Source organism: Bombus pyrosoma, linkage group LG4 (assembly GCF_014825855.1).
Source record: "Bombus pyrosoma isolate SC7728 linkage group LG4, ASM1482585v1, whole genome shotgun sequence".
Lineage (NCBI taxonomy): Eukaryota > Metazoa > Arthropoda > Insecta > Hymenoptera > Apidae > Bombus > Bombus pyrosoma.
Window position 1 is genome coordinate 8,682,462 of NC_057773.1, and position 16,197 is coordinate 8,698,658.

A 16,197-nucleotide genomic window follows, 5' to 3' on the forward strand; every position below is an offset into this window, starting at 1 on the left:
TTCCATTATATTCTAACTTTCCCTTCCCAGAGTTTTCAGTAAACTTGCGATTGATAAATACTGATTAATATCATTGCATAACAGTGTACGCCGTTCATCTCTTTTGTATACTTTCTTAATTGAATTTGTAATAATTGCTTTTTACGAAAATTACTATTTAATAATTATCCATGAATCCCTTCGATCCATTTCAGCACAAAAGTATCTCAGTACTTAATCTGACCATTCAGATTTTGCTCGTTATTAAATACAATTTTTAACAACTAGCTTGATAACTTATTGAATAACGAAGTAAAGTTGTTAATAAGTAATTCTGAAGCGTTTCAGAAGTTTGAATCTAGAAGGCTATATAAATTTGACATTATCAAAATAAATCCAAAGATACCAGAGAGGATTGATTATATTTACTATCATTTAGTAGAGGATTTAGTAATAGAACTTAATAATAGAAATTAGCTTTTCATATGAATTATCTTTCTTATTCCCAAGGATCAAATTTTACTTCTGTTAATCAAATTTTACTTCAATGAAAATGAAGATGAAATCCTTCTAGATAAAACACAGTACAATGTCTTTGCTTGAGTACACTAAATTACACTGATAACTCGTCGAGAAACAAGAAATGAAGTTACACGTGTATTTAGCACTCGTATCTCGCATACGTAAGTGTAATTGCTGTGAGTTTGCTAATGAGTTTGCTACTGACAGCAGGTTATTTTCTATTGGTGTTTTACAGTGGTTAAACGCACGCGGAAGGCTCTTCCGTAAAAAGAAATTAGAAAAATAAGGAAGCCAGCATCTTTTTGATGTGTAAGCATCATTACATCACCAGAGATGTGTGCGGTCCGATTGCTACGTTTTCACTGATCTGCTCATAAGTAGCACGTGCGTAACCTTTTCGAAATGGGAATTGGATCGATCGAAATCTTGAGAGGTGCAACGGAATGATGCAATACATAGTTATCGATACAATTGCGTGTCTAAATAGTATTATTCAAAGTATAAATTGCCATAAATTCCATTTTAGCGGTAGGCAAGGCAGTTTACGCAATAGATCTGATGTTTGCACGTGATCGATGATCCTTAAAATGCATAAAAATGAATTTAGTTTCTGTTAGGCAGGTATAAACAAACCTTTTATATGATTTGCAAGCTTGATAATCAATATAGTCACGGTACAAGACAACGAAGACAGACCAGAAGAACCGAACAATGATCAGGAAATAGCAATCCAACGGCAGGGAACGTGTACTTCTTTGTAGATAAATTCGCTTTTGCGGTAAAAGTTGAATGCAACTACTCCAGTGAAAGTGATTGAAAATGAAAGGATCTGGTTAAAGTATTAAATCAAACTGCTCCAAGTTTATATATGGCAAGTAGTTGCTAACAATACTGTTTTCTAAGTTAAATTCTGAAATACAATTGTGAAAGTCAATTGAATGATTTATATATAAGCCAAAATTGTGAAACTTTGCAAGTGATAAATATTTCTTCCAGATTATCGTGAAAGAATCGTGTAGGTAAATTGAATTCAACGGCGTGCCCTTTTACAGTGATACTTTAAAGAATTAATATAAATTTAAACAAATATAATTCTCTAGTAAAATTTTAATACGATAGTAATATATGTAATAGGAAAGTTTACATATTTTGATTATGTTATCTAGTGAACGTGACAAACAATTATTTAAATTATACTATACGTATATTCTATTGTCGTTATATATTACTGTTTCAATTTACCTTTTTATTTGTAATACTCTAATTTTCAAATACAAAAACTTCAAATACATACGTGCGATTAAAATCATCCATTAAAGATATTACAACTACCGCACCCGGAACGTGTTAGGAAAAATTGCATACTAACTTTATAGAGCACTGTTTTACCGGTGGAAGATTAACGAAACAATTAAATTGTTTCCTATTTTCTGCACTGACGACCTCGTCAGCGCTTTCAGGTTTCAATAACAAACGAGATTCAATTTTCTAAGGCAGAAAATGTAAAAATGATAAATCATACTTCACACGTGTACTTTTCAATACACAGAATCATAGACAAATATACATTAAAACTTAACATCTGTTTCTATTTGATATAAACATATAAAAAAAACATATATGAATAACATATGTCTATTTAGCATACTTATTTTTCTTAGATTACGAATATGTGTAATTTTATCGTTAAAATACAGAAAAAAGAATAATAAGTAAGCATAGTTAATGATCAAATATTCATAGATATCAATATTTAGTAATGATGACGATAATTTAATTATAAACATTTAAACTCAATTTAAACAATATAAATTTATTAATGAAATGTTTATATAATGATTCATGTAAATTGTAAACAATATTAAACATATTATCTGCTCGTTATGCATACTTATGGTTTAAAATGTATAAATGGAACTCGCCATTATAATGCCAAATGTACATTTACAAAGTTAATGTAATGACGCACGCAACGATTTGTGAGAAACACGACGAAGGAATACGACGAAATCTGTGAACCTGGTAACAAAAACACAAATTAGATTGTTTAAAAGTAATGAGTACTTTCAAATGTTTGTTGCAACACAAAGAATTTTCTTTCATTTATAATTTTCTATTTTCACTAAAGTAATTAATAATTACGTACCTTCAGAAGCGTCGTTATTGCAAATTTCATAAGGAAATGCATAAAACTGTGCGAGTTCACATACTGCTTTATGATTATGTTTGATTATTTACCTATAATCTACGCTTCGTAAATTTCATGCAACTCTAACCTAAGAATCGCTAGATTGAATAATAAAAGATATAAAATCAACAAAGTCACATGCACAAAGTATTTACTTACTTTCAATTAGACTCAATGTAATTCACCTACGCACTTTTAATCCTTCTTAATCATTTAAAACACTGAATTATTTATACCGGCATTTACGACGCCCGCCATTTAAAGTAAATTCGACTACTGGAACATTCTACGCACAACCAAGTTTACTGTTCGAGATATATCGAGCGTAGTAGCGCGGGATCTTTGTTTATATTCAAATACATATAATTCAAATATAGAAGTAATTAATTGTAAAGTATCAACTAGATTTGCAATAAAAACAATGTTTATTCTTGTATGACGGATAAAAATGAGAATAAAGCATCGAGTTAATTAATATTGTCATTAATTTTATACCCATACAAAAGTGATATTTGAAAAAACTTTCGCGCATATAATTCAATACTTTGAAATTTAAATAAATTCCGAAAAAATTCGGAACTTAAGATTTGCGGTTAAGATTAGACCAAAATTTAGATTAAAATTAAATAAAAAAATGCACTATGCTTATTTTTTATTTGTAGCATTTTAAATCGACAAAAATTTAAGAATATTTTCTAAACTTGTTTTTTTAAATATTTAAATAAAATTGTAAATATTTCTCTAACAATAATCCAATAATGATAGAATTATATGATAGAATATTTTCACCGTTATTCATTATTACCATACATATTAAACATATCTTGTACATACATGTCTTGTATGCACATCAACTCACTATAAATCATTCATTATGCTTTCAATACCTATAACAGATAAAAAAGTAATGAATGCTCGCAAACAGTGAAGAGATATAGACCTTTATCACGCGACACAAGACAAACTTGTAAAGACACACAGTATCTCAAGCAATTTCTTCTGTTCCATTTAAACTCGACCTAAGAACGATACTCATTTCCTTTCCTTCGATTGTCTGACAGAGGTTTTAAAATACAACTTGACATAATTCAGCGTTAATATATATTTCCGTCAATCATATATTAGACGTGCCGTTAGTAACCTTCTAGATTCTAAAGAGTCATTACGTACAGTATGTCACAATTAAAAAGATATTTTGGATGATAATTTGCAATGATTTAAAGAAAGAAGAAATTTTACTTTTATTACATATACATACCAATGTTCGCAGTAACAGAATCATATAAAATCAAGCTTCTCTAATATATTCAGTAAATCGTACTTTTTTTTTCGTGGAGGAAACCTTCATAGGCGCCCCGTGTCCTCCAGGAAGAGGGCGCCAGGTAGTGCCGGATTCGTACTGGCTAAAACCTCCACGGTGATCGTCCTGACGATTGGTAGGAGAGCCCCGGGACCATCAATTTCGTATTGCTGCTGGGGCACACCTTCGTCTTCTCCCTGATGGTGTAATCGGGAGTTCTCCTTGGTTGATTGGGCCGTTAGGAGGGACCACTCCTCCTAACGCCAAGCTGCCTGGGCCGTCGTGCAAGTCCAAAGGGGAGACCTGACCCTCTTCGGCGCGACGGCACTCTCGATGGATGTTGTCTTCTCACCCTTTTTCTCTCGGCGCGCTCCTTTGCGAGCATGACTTGCTCGCAGTAGGAGTGGACGGCGATGTATTCCTGTTGTCCCCTCAGCATGGCTTCTACGATCGCCTAGGGGACCAAACTCTCCCCGATATCGAGTTGTAGGTACCTCCCACGCCGGGTTAAAATATAGTGACACCTACGTGCCCTATATACACCGTGCGTATGGCACACGGGTCAACTGGCAACTCGAGATTATTAGAGTTTAAGCAACAGTAAACTCGAGCTTATTAGAGTTTAAGCCAGCCAACAGTATCTCCCCTCCTGATCTTTGATTGGGGCTCGAAGATCGAGGTAGGGAAGACCGCTCACAGGGAAACGTCGCAAGAGAGGGTAGAAGAACCAAACCGAGCCTTGGATACACTGTAGGCCTGCTGCCGTTCGTGAAGAGGGAGATACCAAGAATATCAGCATACATATCATTAGAAATTCCTGCAATGTGATTTCTCCCTCTTCCTTCTTCCATCTTCCATTATGTCTAAGGCATAAGCCTACTAGATAAACCTTATTGAAGAGTCCTACTAGCAGATCTCGGACGAAACACTATTACTCCTCCTCCTCCCTTTCTCCTATTCTTTTTCTTTCCATTTCCTCCTTGCTATTCACAAATAGTTGTTGTGTTGTTTAATAACGTTTTCCAGCAGCTTTTGTGAATCCAAAATATGAGCGAAGATGGAGTGATTGACAGACAGGAAACCGGAGGATTTTTCAAGTCCCTTGGACGCTCATCAACTGATGAAAAATAATCAGCTGATAAAAATATAGAGACACTGACGTGTGTTTATAGTAACTCCCCTTTCTGGTCTTTGATTGGGGCACGAAGATCCGGAGTAGAGAGGGAGGCTGCTCACAGGCACATGTCGCAACAGAGGGTAGAAAAACTCGAACCGAGCCTTCTTGGATACAGTTAGCCCAGTTAGCCCCCAACGGTTGTGTTCAGGAAGACTAAAGAACTATTATTCCCTTCCTTATATGTAAATTCTTCCCTCCTCTTCCACTGTGTCTAAGGCATGAGAGGGGCTAAGGTAAACAAACAACCTTACTGATGAGTCCCCACTAGCAGGCTCTGGACGAAAACACTTTTTTTTCTTTTTTCTCCATCTTCTTTCATATATCCGTGATATTATTTGTAGCTGTTGGCTGTAGATGTCGCTCTGCTGGGGTAACTGCTGTATTTTTCTTCTTATTTAGATGTCGTGAAAGAAAAATCGACTAACGCTGGGGATTCGAACCCGGGTTCCGAACGTTCGTAACCTACGGCGCTAACCACTACGCTACCGTCGTCCAACATTCTGTAAATCATACTAGGCAATAATATTAAATGCAAGGTAATTCTGATTCTAGTTATTGAAAAATTATTTAAAAGACTTAGATATATTGCAGATACTAAGAATATATATCTTATTACGCATACAAAATAAAACTATAAACTTATATATTTGAAGCGAAAATATATTATACTTATGTTTTGTAGAAAATATTTTTTATCATACTTATTGAATATTTTATAAATTTATATATATATAACATATAGTTCTTAAACTCACGTACCTATACATGTGTATACATACAGCAGATTTTATCTTTCTCTTATAAAATGAAAATAGTTCACATTACCAGCTAGTAGTCCTTTTACGTCTAAACAGTAATATAATATGGTCAAGGTATTACATGTCATCAATGACTCATTACCTATGTACTCAATATTCTATTGCGAATGATAAAATATGTATCTAGGGTGAGATATTACTTCATCTATATTTATTGACTGTAATTGTAATTTGTTTATCCGAGAAATTGTAAAGTTAATCTTACATAAACGATCATTTCCTTCATAAATCAATTACATAATTATAATTTCATTCAATTTCAACAATTTTTCTTCTATCAATAGCTGACGTTATATTATTATATGCGTTTTATTTACTTTAATCAAACTCGTATCATTCTAAAAATTTTCGTATCTTTAATTTGTGAAATACAAATTATTTCTACGTTAAAAGGATTCTTATTCATTATCATTGTTTCATAAGTTTCCTATAAGAAATTACTCTAATTATCACCTACGCGAATAAAAGACGGTAGAATTTGAAATACATTTTCAGTATTACGGAACACTAAAAACAGAATACCATTGTTCAGTTCTTAGAGCAAGAATGTCAGTTGTTTCACAGCTAATGATGTAGGCGTGTCCACAAAACATACTCACGGCAATGTGCGGTCTGTGGTTGCGTTACAATTAACACTGTACTCTAACTTCTTCCGGAAAGTTAGATTGCATGTCTTTAAGTGTATCTCGGTTCAGATTCTCCCACTCCTGACATTTAAAGTGACCGTGCTGTAATTAACACGATCAACGAAATTTCGTAATAAGTACTGCACTTTTATATAACGTCATACTGGCATTAACCCTGGTACAATTTCGAGTTATAGTTAGTACACAATAGATGTTATAAAAGAAAAATTCTGACAAGCTCGTTTACATTTTTACAACTGCTTGAATCTATTTTCTAGTACTTTCGATTACGCAATATTAATTATATTAATGTCAATATCAAACACAAATTTTCAGCAACTTAAAACTAACTGTTTAATAACATTTCTAGAATGTTCTAAAACTCACATCAATTATTACTAAACAAGTATTATACAAAATATTCAAGAAATATCGCTCCGTATCAGAAAACATACATGTTACTCCGTAACAGAAAAAGATAATGTAACAATGGTGCATCTTATATGAAACTTAAATGTAATATTGCTTCATGTGATCAGAATCGAATCTTCGCATTCTCAGCAATCAGAAAGGGAGATCAAAGATTTCATAGGCATGGGCATTTCATAGCCATTGCGAGAAAGGATTAATATCTCCATGTAAAAGGAAGATAAAAAGTGAAACTGAAGCGTCATTTCCTCCATTAGCAATTAAACAGAAACAAAGATGAATATCCTAGCAAGTAAAATGGAAATGCAGAATTGACAAGAGTAAAAATTTTGCCCCGAGAACGAAAGGGTACTGAACAATTAATATTTTTGCAAGTAACAGTACATTACACGTTAATACGTGTACTTAGAGACATCAGAATCGCAAATGCGAAGTTGAGCAATGCAACTATCTTAAAATTCCGAATAACAATGACTCGGAACTACGACAGGGAAAATACAATGACAATCTGCGAGAGACTGAACAACAAGGGGCCAAGATGGAGATATACAACCGATAGGTCCACGATGTGGCATATCAAGGTGGCATCAAAAAAGAAAAGAGACTCTGTACGAAACTTGGAGGAAATTGCATGATGTAATAATTGTCCTGTGGGAGTGTCTAGAATAGAATTCGAATACCACAATACGAGTGTTGCACACTATGGGAACTATTGTTACAGATTTTACAGTCTACTGCTGTTCTTGCTTGGCCGCGAACTCCCACGTGGCTTTCACTCATGTCCCCGCGATTCCAAAAGTTCTTCGCGTTCTATTCTGTCGTCGCCGTTTCCTTTTCGTCTCTGTACCACCACCTGCTAGGAAACTTCCGCTCTTTCTCGTTGACGGTTTACGCGCACTTTCATCGTGATCGACACGAACCTACGAGTTTTTGTTTCATTCTTCTTTTCCTTCGAAGATTTATTGTTTCCTAAGAAAATTTCTGTTACATTGCGTATAATTAATATAAAAAGAGATTCCTGAATAAGGCGTATAATGTATTTTTTACTTAAGTGACCGAATTAGTAGAAAATCAGTAGAATTATCATGAATTTTTTATTTACTTTGTAAATATAAAAAGAAGCAAATCCCTCGAGAGCCACTATAACTATCAATTGAGATATAGCAATAGAGAAATTTAGGTGGAGTTATGTACGATGAACATAATTGCGTCTGAAAACTTATAAACCATTGTTGTAGAGACATTTATAATGATTTACGCTACATTTATGCTACGAGATATTGGACGGTAGTTTACAAAGTGAAAGAGCATAGAGAAGTGGAAGGCATAGAGAAAATAGATTTAAACTGTGTGAAAAAATATAAGCTCTGTCTATAAGTTAATCGAATGTAAAACATGGGAAATTAAAATGTAGGTAATAAATTGTAAATCATAAAATGTAATTTGCCGTTGAAATATTTTTTAAAGGAAAAAGTAGATTTTAAAATCACTAGAATGTTATTTCTAATTTTATGTTAATTGTCACTCTATATTTAATATTAAAATTAAATTTACAAATTCCTATTGTTCTTATCGTATTTTACCAACATCCGTAGTAAAATTAGCCTTACCGATCGTTATGTCTTTTTTGCAAAAACGTCCCAAAAGTGTGTTTTTATTATCAATAATTAATAAAGAAATAATTTCCTTCGTAATCAGAAAAGCTCGATCCTGAAGGGATTGAATTTCCAATTCTTAATCTGCAATTAAATAGAGCTACATATAGAAGTAAAAGCCCAATGCCAAGTGAATGAAAGTTACGCAATTTCCAATTCCGAAGTCAAGAATGCTCGATTAGCGCGTGTTATTCAATATTACACCTTTCCGTAACAAACGTTTAGAGGTCATCAAGGTTGAATGCGTCGCTAGAGAGCAGTCCATGGTGAAAAGGGTGGTGGTTGTATACTGTGCCACTCCATATATAACGGCAGTCGGCACCCCACACGATATTCAGAACGTTCACCGCATCTGCGGTAACATGGTTTCCAGTTACAAGGTACTTACTCCTCGAAACACTCACGACTTGCCGATCAGTGTGGCAACGTGTTCACTATATCGGGCTATCGATTGATTATTATCGAACAATTACCAACGCTAATTACAAAGCAGCGAAATTTAATTACGATGCGAAACCCTGGATATATTATTCATTGTGGATTCTCGGTGATTGTGAATATCGCAGTGCATCGTTTCACTATCTAGTGTACAGTTTTTATAGTTCGTCGCAAGTGACATCTCTTTAAATAAATCTCATTTATAGCGTTTGCATTCAGTGAAAAGTGTTCTAGTGTGAATTCCTCGTTTATCTAGTTCAACTTCGCGACTTTATGATTTCATTTTTATCTATTCTGAATTACTAGACTGCAGATGGTTAGGCAAATTTACAGTTACTTTTATGCAAATTTATGAACACAACTAAAGAGATAGAAACTAAATAAAAATTTGTTCTTTGGTGGATATTTCATATATTTTTGTATCTTATATGCAATTTGTGTATTTTTACATTTTTCATTGTTTTACAATTGCATAAACATCCGCAGTTTGCTTTAGAAATTTAAAAATTCTATGAAATAGATGATCTCGGATTATAATAACGCATTAAAAATTGCACGACAAACAATTGAGACAATACCTGATTAAAACAATTAGGACTCTTTAATTGTACTTATGCATAATCTAATGCTTCTAATAAATCGCCAATTTTTAATATTTTGTAATATCAGAATATATTTATTTCTCACGCGTAACAGTATGCGTTTCGGTTTGAAATAAGTTAATAGTGAATAGGTCAATATAAAATATTCAATTAATTAATCATCTTTAACTCTCTGCATGTAGAGATCATCACCTCCTGCCGTTAAGATGACGCCATTTCTGATGGCAATTTTCTGTCTGGCTACCGCAGGCTGCTCGAACGTCACGGATCAGCAAACATCTGAGACACATCACGATCAGCAGGTAGCGATCTTGAAACAGATCAGAAAAGTGAATGAAGACGGTTCTTACACGTATGGTTACGAAGCAGGTGACGGATCCTTCAAGGTAAGATGTATGTAATAGCTATGGCACCGTTTAATGCGAAAGGCACGTAATGGGCGTTCTGCGTTCTTAATACTTGTACAAACAATTTATCGTTGTATGTTACGCGTCCCGTATCTTAAGTACTTCGCTGGAAAAAGGATATAGCGTTTACACAAGCAAATTATTATACATCGTTTAATTTTCAATACGAATAGCATTTATTTTCTAATTGCCGAACGTAAAGAATATAGTTTCTTTGAACAATTTGAATACTTTATTTATAGAATTCTCTTGAAAGATTGGTAATGCGGAAAACTTGAAAATGCATGACGTACATTGATAATCGGAAGTAATGCTAAATTATTTTATATTATATTGTAATATTTAAAAAAAGGGAGGAATCTAGTTATAATAGAACAAGTTTAAAAAAATCAAATAATACAATACAATATTCGAAAATTCTTTTTAACTTTTATTTGTGAAATATTTCCAAGAAAACTTCAATCAACGGTCATTTTTCTGAACGCAAGAAATTATTGTCAGGTCGAGAGTCGTGACGTTCTAGGCAACATCAAGGGTACGTTCGGTTTCGTCGACGCGGACGGCGAAATAAAAAGGGTGTCGTACTCTTCCTCTAACGGAACAGGATTTAAAGCAACCACCGTGTCGCCATTGCAGGAACACGTGTCCGTCGTACAGAGCATTCCGCGTATAAATCGCACCACCACAACCAAGAAGCCAAGCGTCGTTTACCCTTCGTCTACCGAGGCGTCCACGAAATCATCGGTGGTTCAGTCGATACCGCGAAATAGGAAAACGACGACGACTTCAACAACTACAACTACAACCACTACGGAACAACCGAAGACTATATTTGGCCATTATTTAAAAGGAACCGGAAAAAGTAGACCGCGTTTCGTGATCAATGGTCAACAAAGGCCATTGGTAATAGAAGAAGAAATCGCAGAGGACGAAGATTCGCAGATAAATCGACCAAGTACCGAGGACAAGACTTCCACATATAGAAAAATCATTTTTGCTAAACGACCGGTCGAGCAAAATCTTCGACCAATCTCTGACGACTTCGTGGAAAAGGAAGACGATGGTAAAGTAACTAGTGGAAATAATTTAAGAAGACAGTTGCAAGAAGAGACTACGAAATCTAACCCGATCGTAGAAGGCAGTAGCGACGACCATTCCGACGTTTATGGCGGATCTTTGTCCACGACTCGACCTTTGTTCACCACAACCACGCCACCAAGGGTTCTGCAACGCGTTTCACCTAATCGAATCGAAAGACCAAAAGTTTACGTTAATCGAGAGAACCTTGCGCCATCGAGGTTCGAAAACGTAAACGTAAAATACGATAATACCAGAGTTTACGAAGCTGAGACGAAGGCGCCTCAAGAGGAACGTACTCAGCCTCAACCGGTTTTGATTCGAGGCCCAACGCGAGTGCCCGAAAACCGCGAATATCTGCGACAAAGTACCGAACCTATATTTGTTAGGCAACAGCCTGAACAGTTTCTACGTGAACTACCAGGAGGAAGAATCCTAGTTCCTTCTCAACAGAACATCGAAGAAGACCCCGCTTACAGACCACTTTCTATCAACAGGATTTTATTACGCCCTCTGCCGAGCCAACAGCCGCTTTACTCGACAACCACGGATGCAAATATTCACTACCTGACGGAGAATCCTCTTCCAGAGCAAGAGGAAGAGCCGAGAATCGCTATGGCGCCAGGGTACATGCGTCCAAGACCTTTTCCACGGCCTGTAATCTTTCAAGAACCTGAACCAAGACCCAGGCCCGTTTTGAGACCCGTTGCGCCAGCGATCACTCACGCAATGGATGAAAGAGAGTACCAAACGACTCCTGAATATTCTTACAGAGGCAGTACCATCGCTTTACCTCCAGAACCTCCAAATCCAATTAATACACCTCTAAGCAGACGCGACTTCCAATTACTGTTAAGAAGATTGCTCGTCAGTCAGTACGGCGTCCAAGCTCTTTCTTATCCGAAAAGCTACCTAGAAGACGCCTTGTACGATCAACAGCCGTATCCTTCTTATCAGCCGGGCTATCAATCTACTGCACCACGACCGGATATCGGTTACGATCAGCAAATCCCTCTTCAATATGGAGATCGTGTGCCTGTAAGACGGCCTGTGTATACCAGAGCTTTGAATCCTGTTTATCAACCTCAACAGTACGAGGATTACAGCGATGGAAGATACACAAAGAGGGTTTATAGGCAAAAGTTCTACACGCAAGAAGTAGCTGATGACGGAGAGGAAATATTGCCTGCTCCTATCAGAGAAGCTTTGTTGTTAAGGATGTTGCAGCTGGCAATTAACGCCGAAAGACCTCCCATGGTTTCCTCTCCGGTTATGACGACCACGACGCCAGCTTCGAGGTACAGGAAGACTGGACCAGTTAGGAGTGTACAGATCATCACTGACGAAGATGAGGAAGAGAAAGAGGCGATGAAGAAGAAAATGTAACGGTTAGATACTTTTGATAACTTTCTAAAGTTTGATAGAGTTCATTTCTTTGACGCAATGGAATGATAATTAGGCTGCGGATATAATGTAAATCCGTATTTTTATGAGCGCATTTGAAGAAATGGAACGTATTCTTAAATTTCCCACGAATGCATCAAAAATCCACAGTCTAATGGTAATAGTAGAGATAAAATCAAAAGAAGTTTAAATTTATAGTACACGTATGGTGCAAGAGAAATAGTGTTAAAGAATTCTGTAGAACTTTCTACATACTCGATACGTTCTCAAACTTATTGCTAGTACTCTATTTATGTTCTTTTTATGAAATTATATTTCAGACCCGTTCCGATTCAATAGGAGAAGCGTGACAAGTTGCAAGGTTACCACTTCCTCGCCAATTAATCTCCCTTTCTCGAATGAACAGTCAATAATTTTGAAGCAAGAGTGATTACAGTCTTAATTACAATAGCTGCGGCAGAACTGGGTGGGAGATCATCGTTTTCTTTAATGAAGAGCTCTGTACAAAAGAGCGTGAGAATAAAGGAAAAACAACGTCGATAGGCACAATACTGGCGACACAGTTTTCACGGAACAAACTGGAATCGTCAGCGAAACGAATCGACTTCTCGGAAAGGGAAATGTCCCACGTGTGTTCGTCCAATGATTTTCCGCACGACAACTTTCAACTATCTCGCAACGCTCATTTCCTTTCGAGTCGGATCGTCGCTACTTTTAAGTCGCCTCGACACTAATGCAATTAGACGAACGTATATATGGTCAACCCGATACACTCGACGATTACGTTGATCTTGCATATACTTGCATTATACTCACTACATTTCACCCTGTGTGTCACGTTGAATTATAGCATAGACCTTCCAAAGACGAACAGGTAGCATTACCAGCAGAGCACTGAGCAGGAAGTATTCTAATTTAGCTCAATGGTGATTGCGTACGTTCGATATCACTGTAAGTGTGAATTTATTAGATGTAAATTACAAGACTTTTGGAATTTATTAGTAACGCTGACAAATTTTCTTCATTGATTTGACTTATCTCCTGGAAGTTCGTTGCTTTGCTTTTTTTCAAATTATCATTTTTGATTATTGTCTACAATGCTCTTCTTTAATTCCATTAAAAAATTGTATTGTAGTTTCGAAGTCTATCTACGTATAAGCGAGGGGTACGCGAATAAACAGATGTAAATAACAATATTAGTTGCACGTTTGCTTGAAAGTGTACTAATTGAAGAAAATGACGTGAAACTCATGGTGCATGGTTTTTACTTAAAAGTTTAAATTAACAACGATTCAGTGACCAATAACGCTTCAAAATATATAAGTTCAATAAATTGTAATACTTGTACATATTACTATATGAACTAGAATAATACTTATAAAACATAAAATGATCTATTAAGATACAATAATATTAAATTATTATATTTCAGTTAATATTAATAAATCAAAATAATAAACATTCTCCTCGATATTAGAATTCAGTTTAACAATATTGACCATAATATTGAACGTACAGGAATCACCAAACAGTATCATCCTTTAGCCTTCGTATTGTAAATATAATGTTATACAAAGCTAGTGTAATATACGTATCGAAATAAAACGAGTTAGATGGTAGATGGAATGGTGTGAGAATTCATTTCACAAGCCTCTGAGAGCCAGCGCACCAGGAAAGAATAATAACGTGTCTACCTGTTGGTAATTAGCATCACGGATTGCGACACTTTGCTGTCGGATACGAGAACTAGTATTTGTTAGACGGTCGCATTGCTGGTACGATGGCCACACGACGGGGGTGTACATCATGGGATTTTACACGTAGTTTCCACGTACTCTGTACTCTCTTGCTTCTTACCAAATCTCCGGATGGAGACATGTTACAGCTCCGGGAAAGTTTCAGTGTATGGAAAAAATTCCTCTCTAGAAGTTGATGAAATGATCTCCGTTTAGGATAAGAGTGACGGCAAAAATTCAATCTTCTAAAAGGAATATCGTGTGGTAAATTGTGACACAATATGAAAATTGCAAAGGCATTAATTTTGTATAACGATGATTTTTATTACAAATATTTGTAAACAGGTGAATCTTTTAAAACGAATGAGATTGTCATTTTATCGCAGTTATCTGCAGAAAAATAAAGGTATTTAAAAAGCGATTAGAAATTAATTAAAATACTTAATAAAGTTATTAATATTCTCACAATGCATACTAAAAATCAAATTAATAATAAGCAAAATTTTGAATACTTTGGTAGAGAAACACGTTGGTGAATTGTATCGTTTCTGAGATGAATACTAGATATGAAATTAGATATCGAGATAAACCAATAATTAGATCTAAAAAATGAAGAATTTTGTAATTACCATAAAATTACTAAAACTGAACATTTCATGAGTCTTTCCTTTACTCTTCAAGCATGCCTTCTCTTTAACAGCACTTTCTCGTTTAAGACAAAAATGTAATTTCCAGTTATAGCCATACATATAATTTCATTTACTATGTTTAAAAGTGTTATTGACGTTTCAATTCAATTTCTACAACTACCACTTTTAATACTTTTATTAAAACAATAATAACACATTACGATTGGAAGCAACTTTCGACTTATTAACAAACATTACTTTGGCATTGAAAAGCACGAACACATGTACACCAAAGACTTTCTTCGTTACAGAGATATTCTTAACAAACGTACCCATGCATGAACTCGGAAAAGTTTCACTTCATCACTCTCGAACGTTCGCGAGCATTCGACAAATATCGTAAAATTGTTACAGCCATGATTACAATAACGGGCCATTTATTCAGAAATAGAACGGAAACGGATAGTTTAGCAGTGTGTAATAGAGGAAAGAATTTTTTTCATGCGGCTACAGGCAACCTTTCGATTTTTCTGCGGCGTGGCAACCGGATGCACACGTGAAAGGTTGTCGTTAAGAGACAGAAATATTCGCCAATTGGACGGTGTTCCTATGCTTTGTAAGCTGCAACTTCCGGTATCCTGTGAACAGTGCCAATAGCGCGTGTACGGTTTAACACAGATCACGTAGGAACAGCACGTTTCTTAAAACCGTCTAATTAGACCGACCGTTCCTTTCATCGACTTTCCTCTTCACTGGTGATGGAAAGTTGCAATGGATAGGGTAGTTCATTGTCTTGTCATGCATGTATATACGATACACAGATGTCTGCACGATCAGCAAAGGAATACGGGACAAAGAAGAAGAAAGGAGAATTCGCAGGGATCAGATACGATCTTGATAAGTCCTCGAGTTCGGCTAACAATCGTGTAATAAAATATCAAGAGAGAGTGTACGAGCCATATTCTGCGAAGGATTTTACTTTTGACGCTTTACGTACATACTGGAACTTATTACAGTAATGTAAAAACAAATCACAGAAACGAAAAGTCAAATACAGTGAATTGAAAGGATATCTGTGAATTGTGTGATTTGTTCAATATTAAAACATTGTGAAAATATGATATGTGAAATTTGTTTTCTATTAAGTTTCTTTCTAAGATCCATAAGATTTTGTAATTTGTACTGAACGACTAAATACCATGTTATAATA

At 35.4% G+C, this 16,197-nt stretch overlaps 1 protein-coding gene across 3 annotated transcripts; it reads left to right on the forward strand.

The window, feature by feature from the left end:
• Positions 1-5,581: 5,581 nt before the first annotated feature.
• Positions 5,582-14,116, forward strand: LOC122567211. 3 transcript variants are annotated; one of them, XM_043725548.1, is made up of 4 exons: positions 5,582-5,702; positions 9,917-10,120; positions 10,643-12,606; positions 12,943-14,116. In XM_043725548.1, exons 2-3 carry the CDS (start codon positions 9,941-9,943, stop codon positions 12,602-12,604), a joined length of 2,142 nt encoding a protein of 713 aa, XP_043581483.1. In that variant the 5' UTR covers positions 5,582-5,702; positions 9,917-9,940; the 3' UTR covers positions 12,605-12,606; positions 12,943-14,116. The 3 variants fall into 3 exon arrangements, with proteins under 3 accessions (XP_043581483.1, XP_043581484.1, XP_043581481.1); XM_043725549.1 differs by having other exon boundaries at positions 10,778-12,606; XM_043725546.1 differs by lacking the exon at positions 5,582-5,702 and adding an exon at positions 9,057-9,074.
• The last annotated feature ends 2,081 nt before the right edge of the window (positions 14,117-16,197 follow it).

Bases quoted from the DNA above. Each gene is read 5' to 3' on its own strand.
- LOC122567211 (XM_043725546.1), top strand. The intron at 10,121-10,642 runs GTAAGATGTATG...AATTATTGTCAG, and splicing joins CAGGTGACGGATCCTTCAAG to GTCGAGAGTCGTGACGTTCT.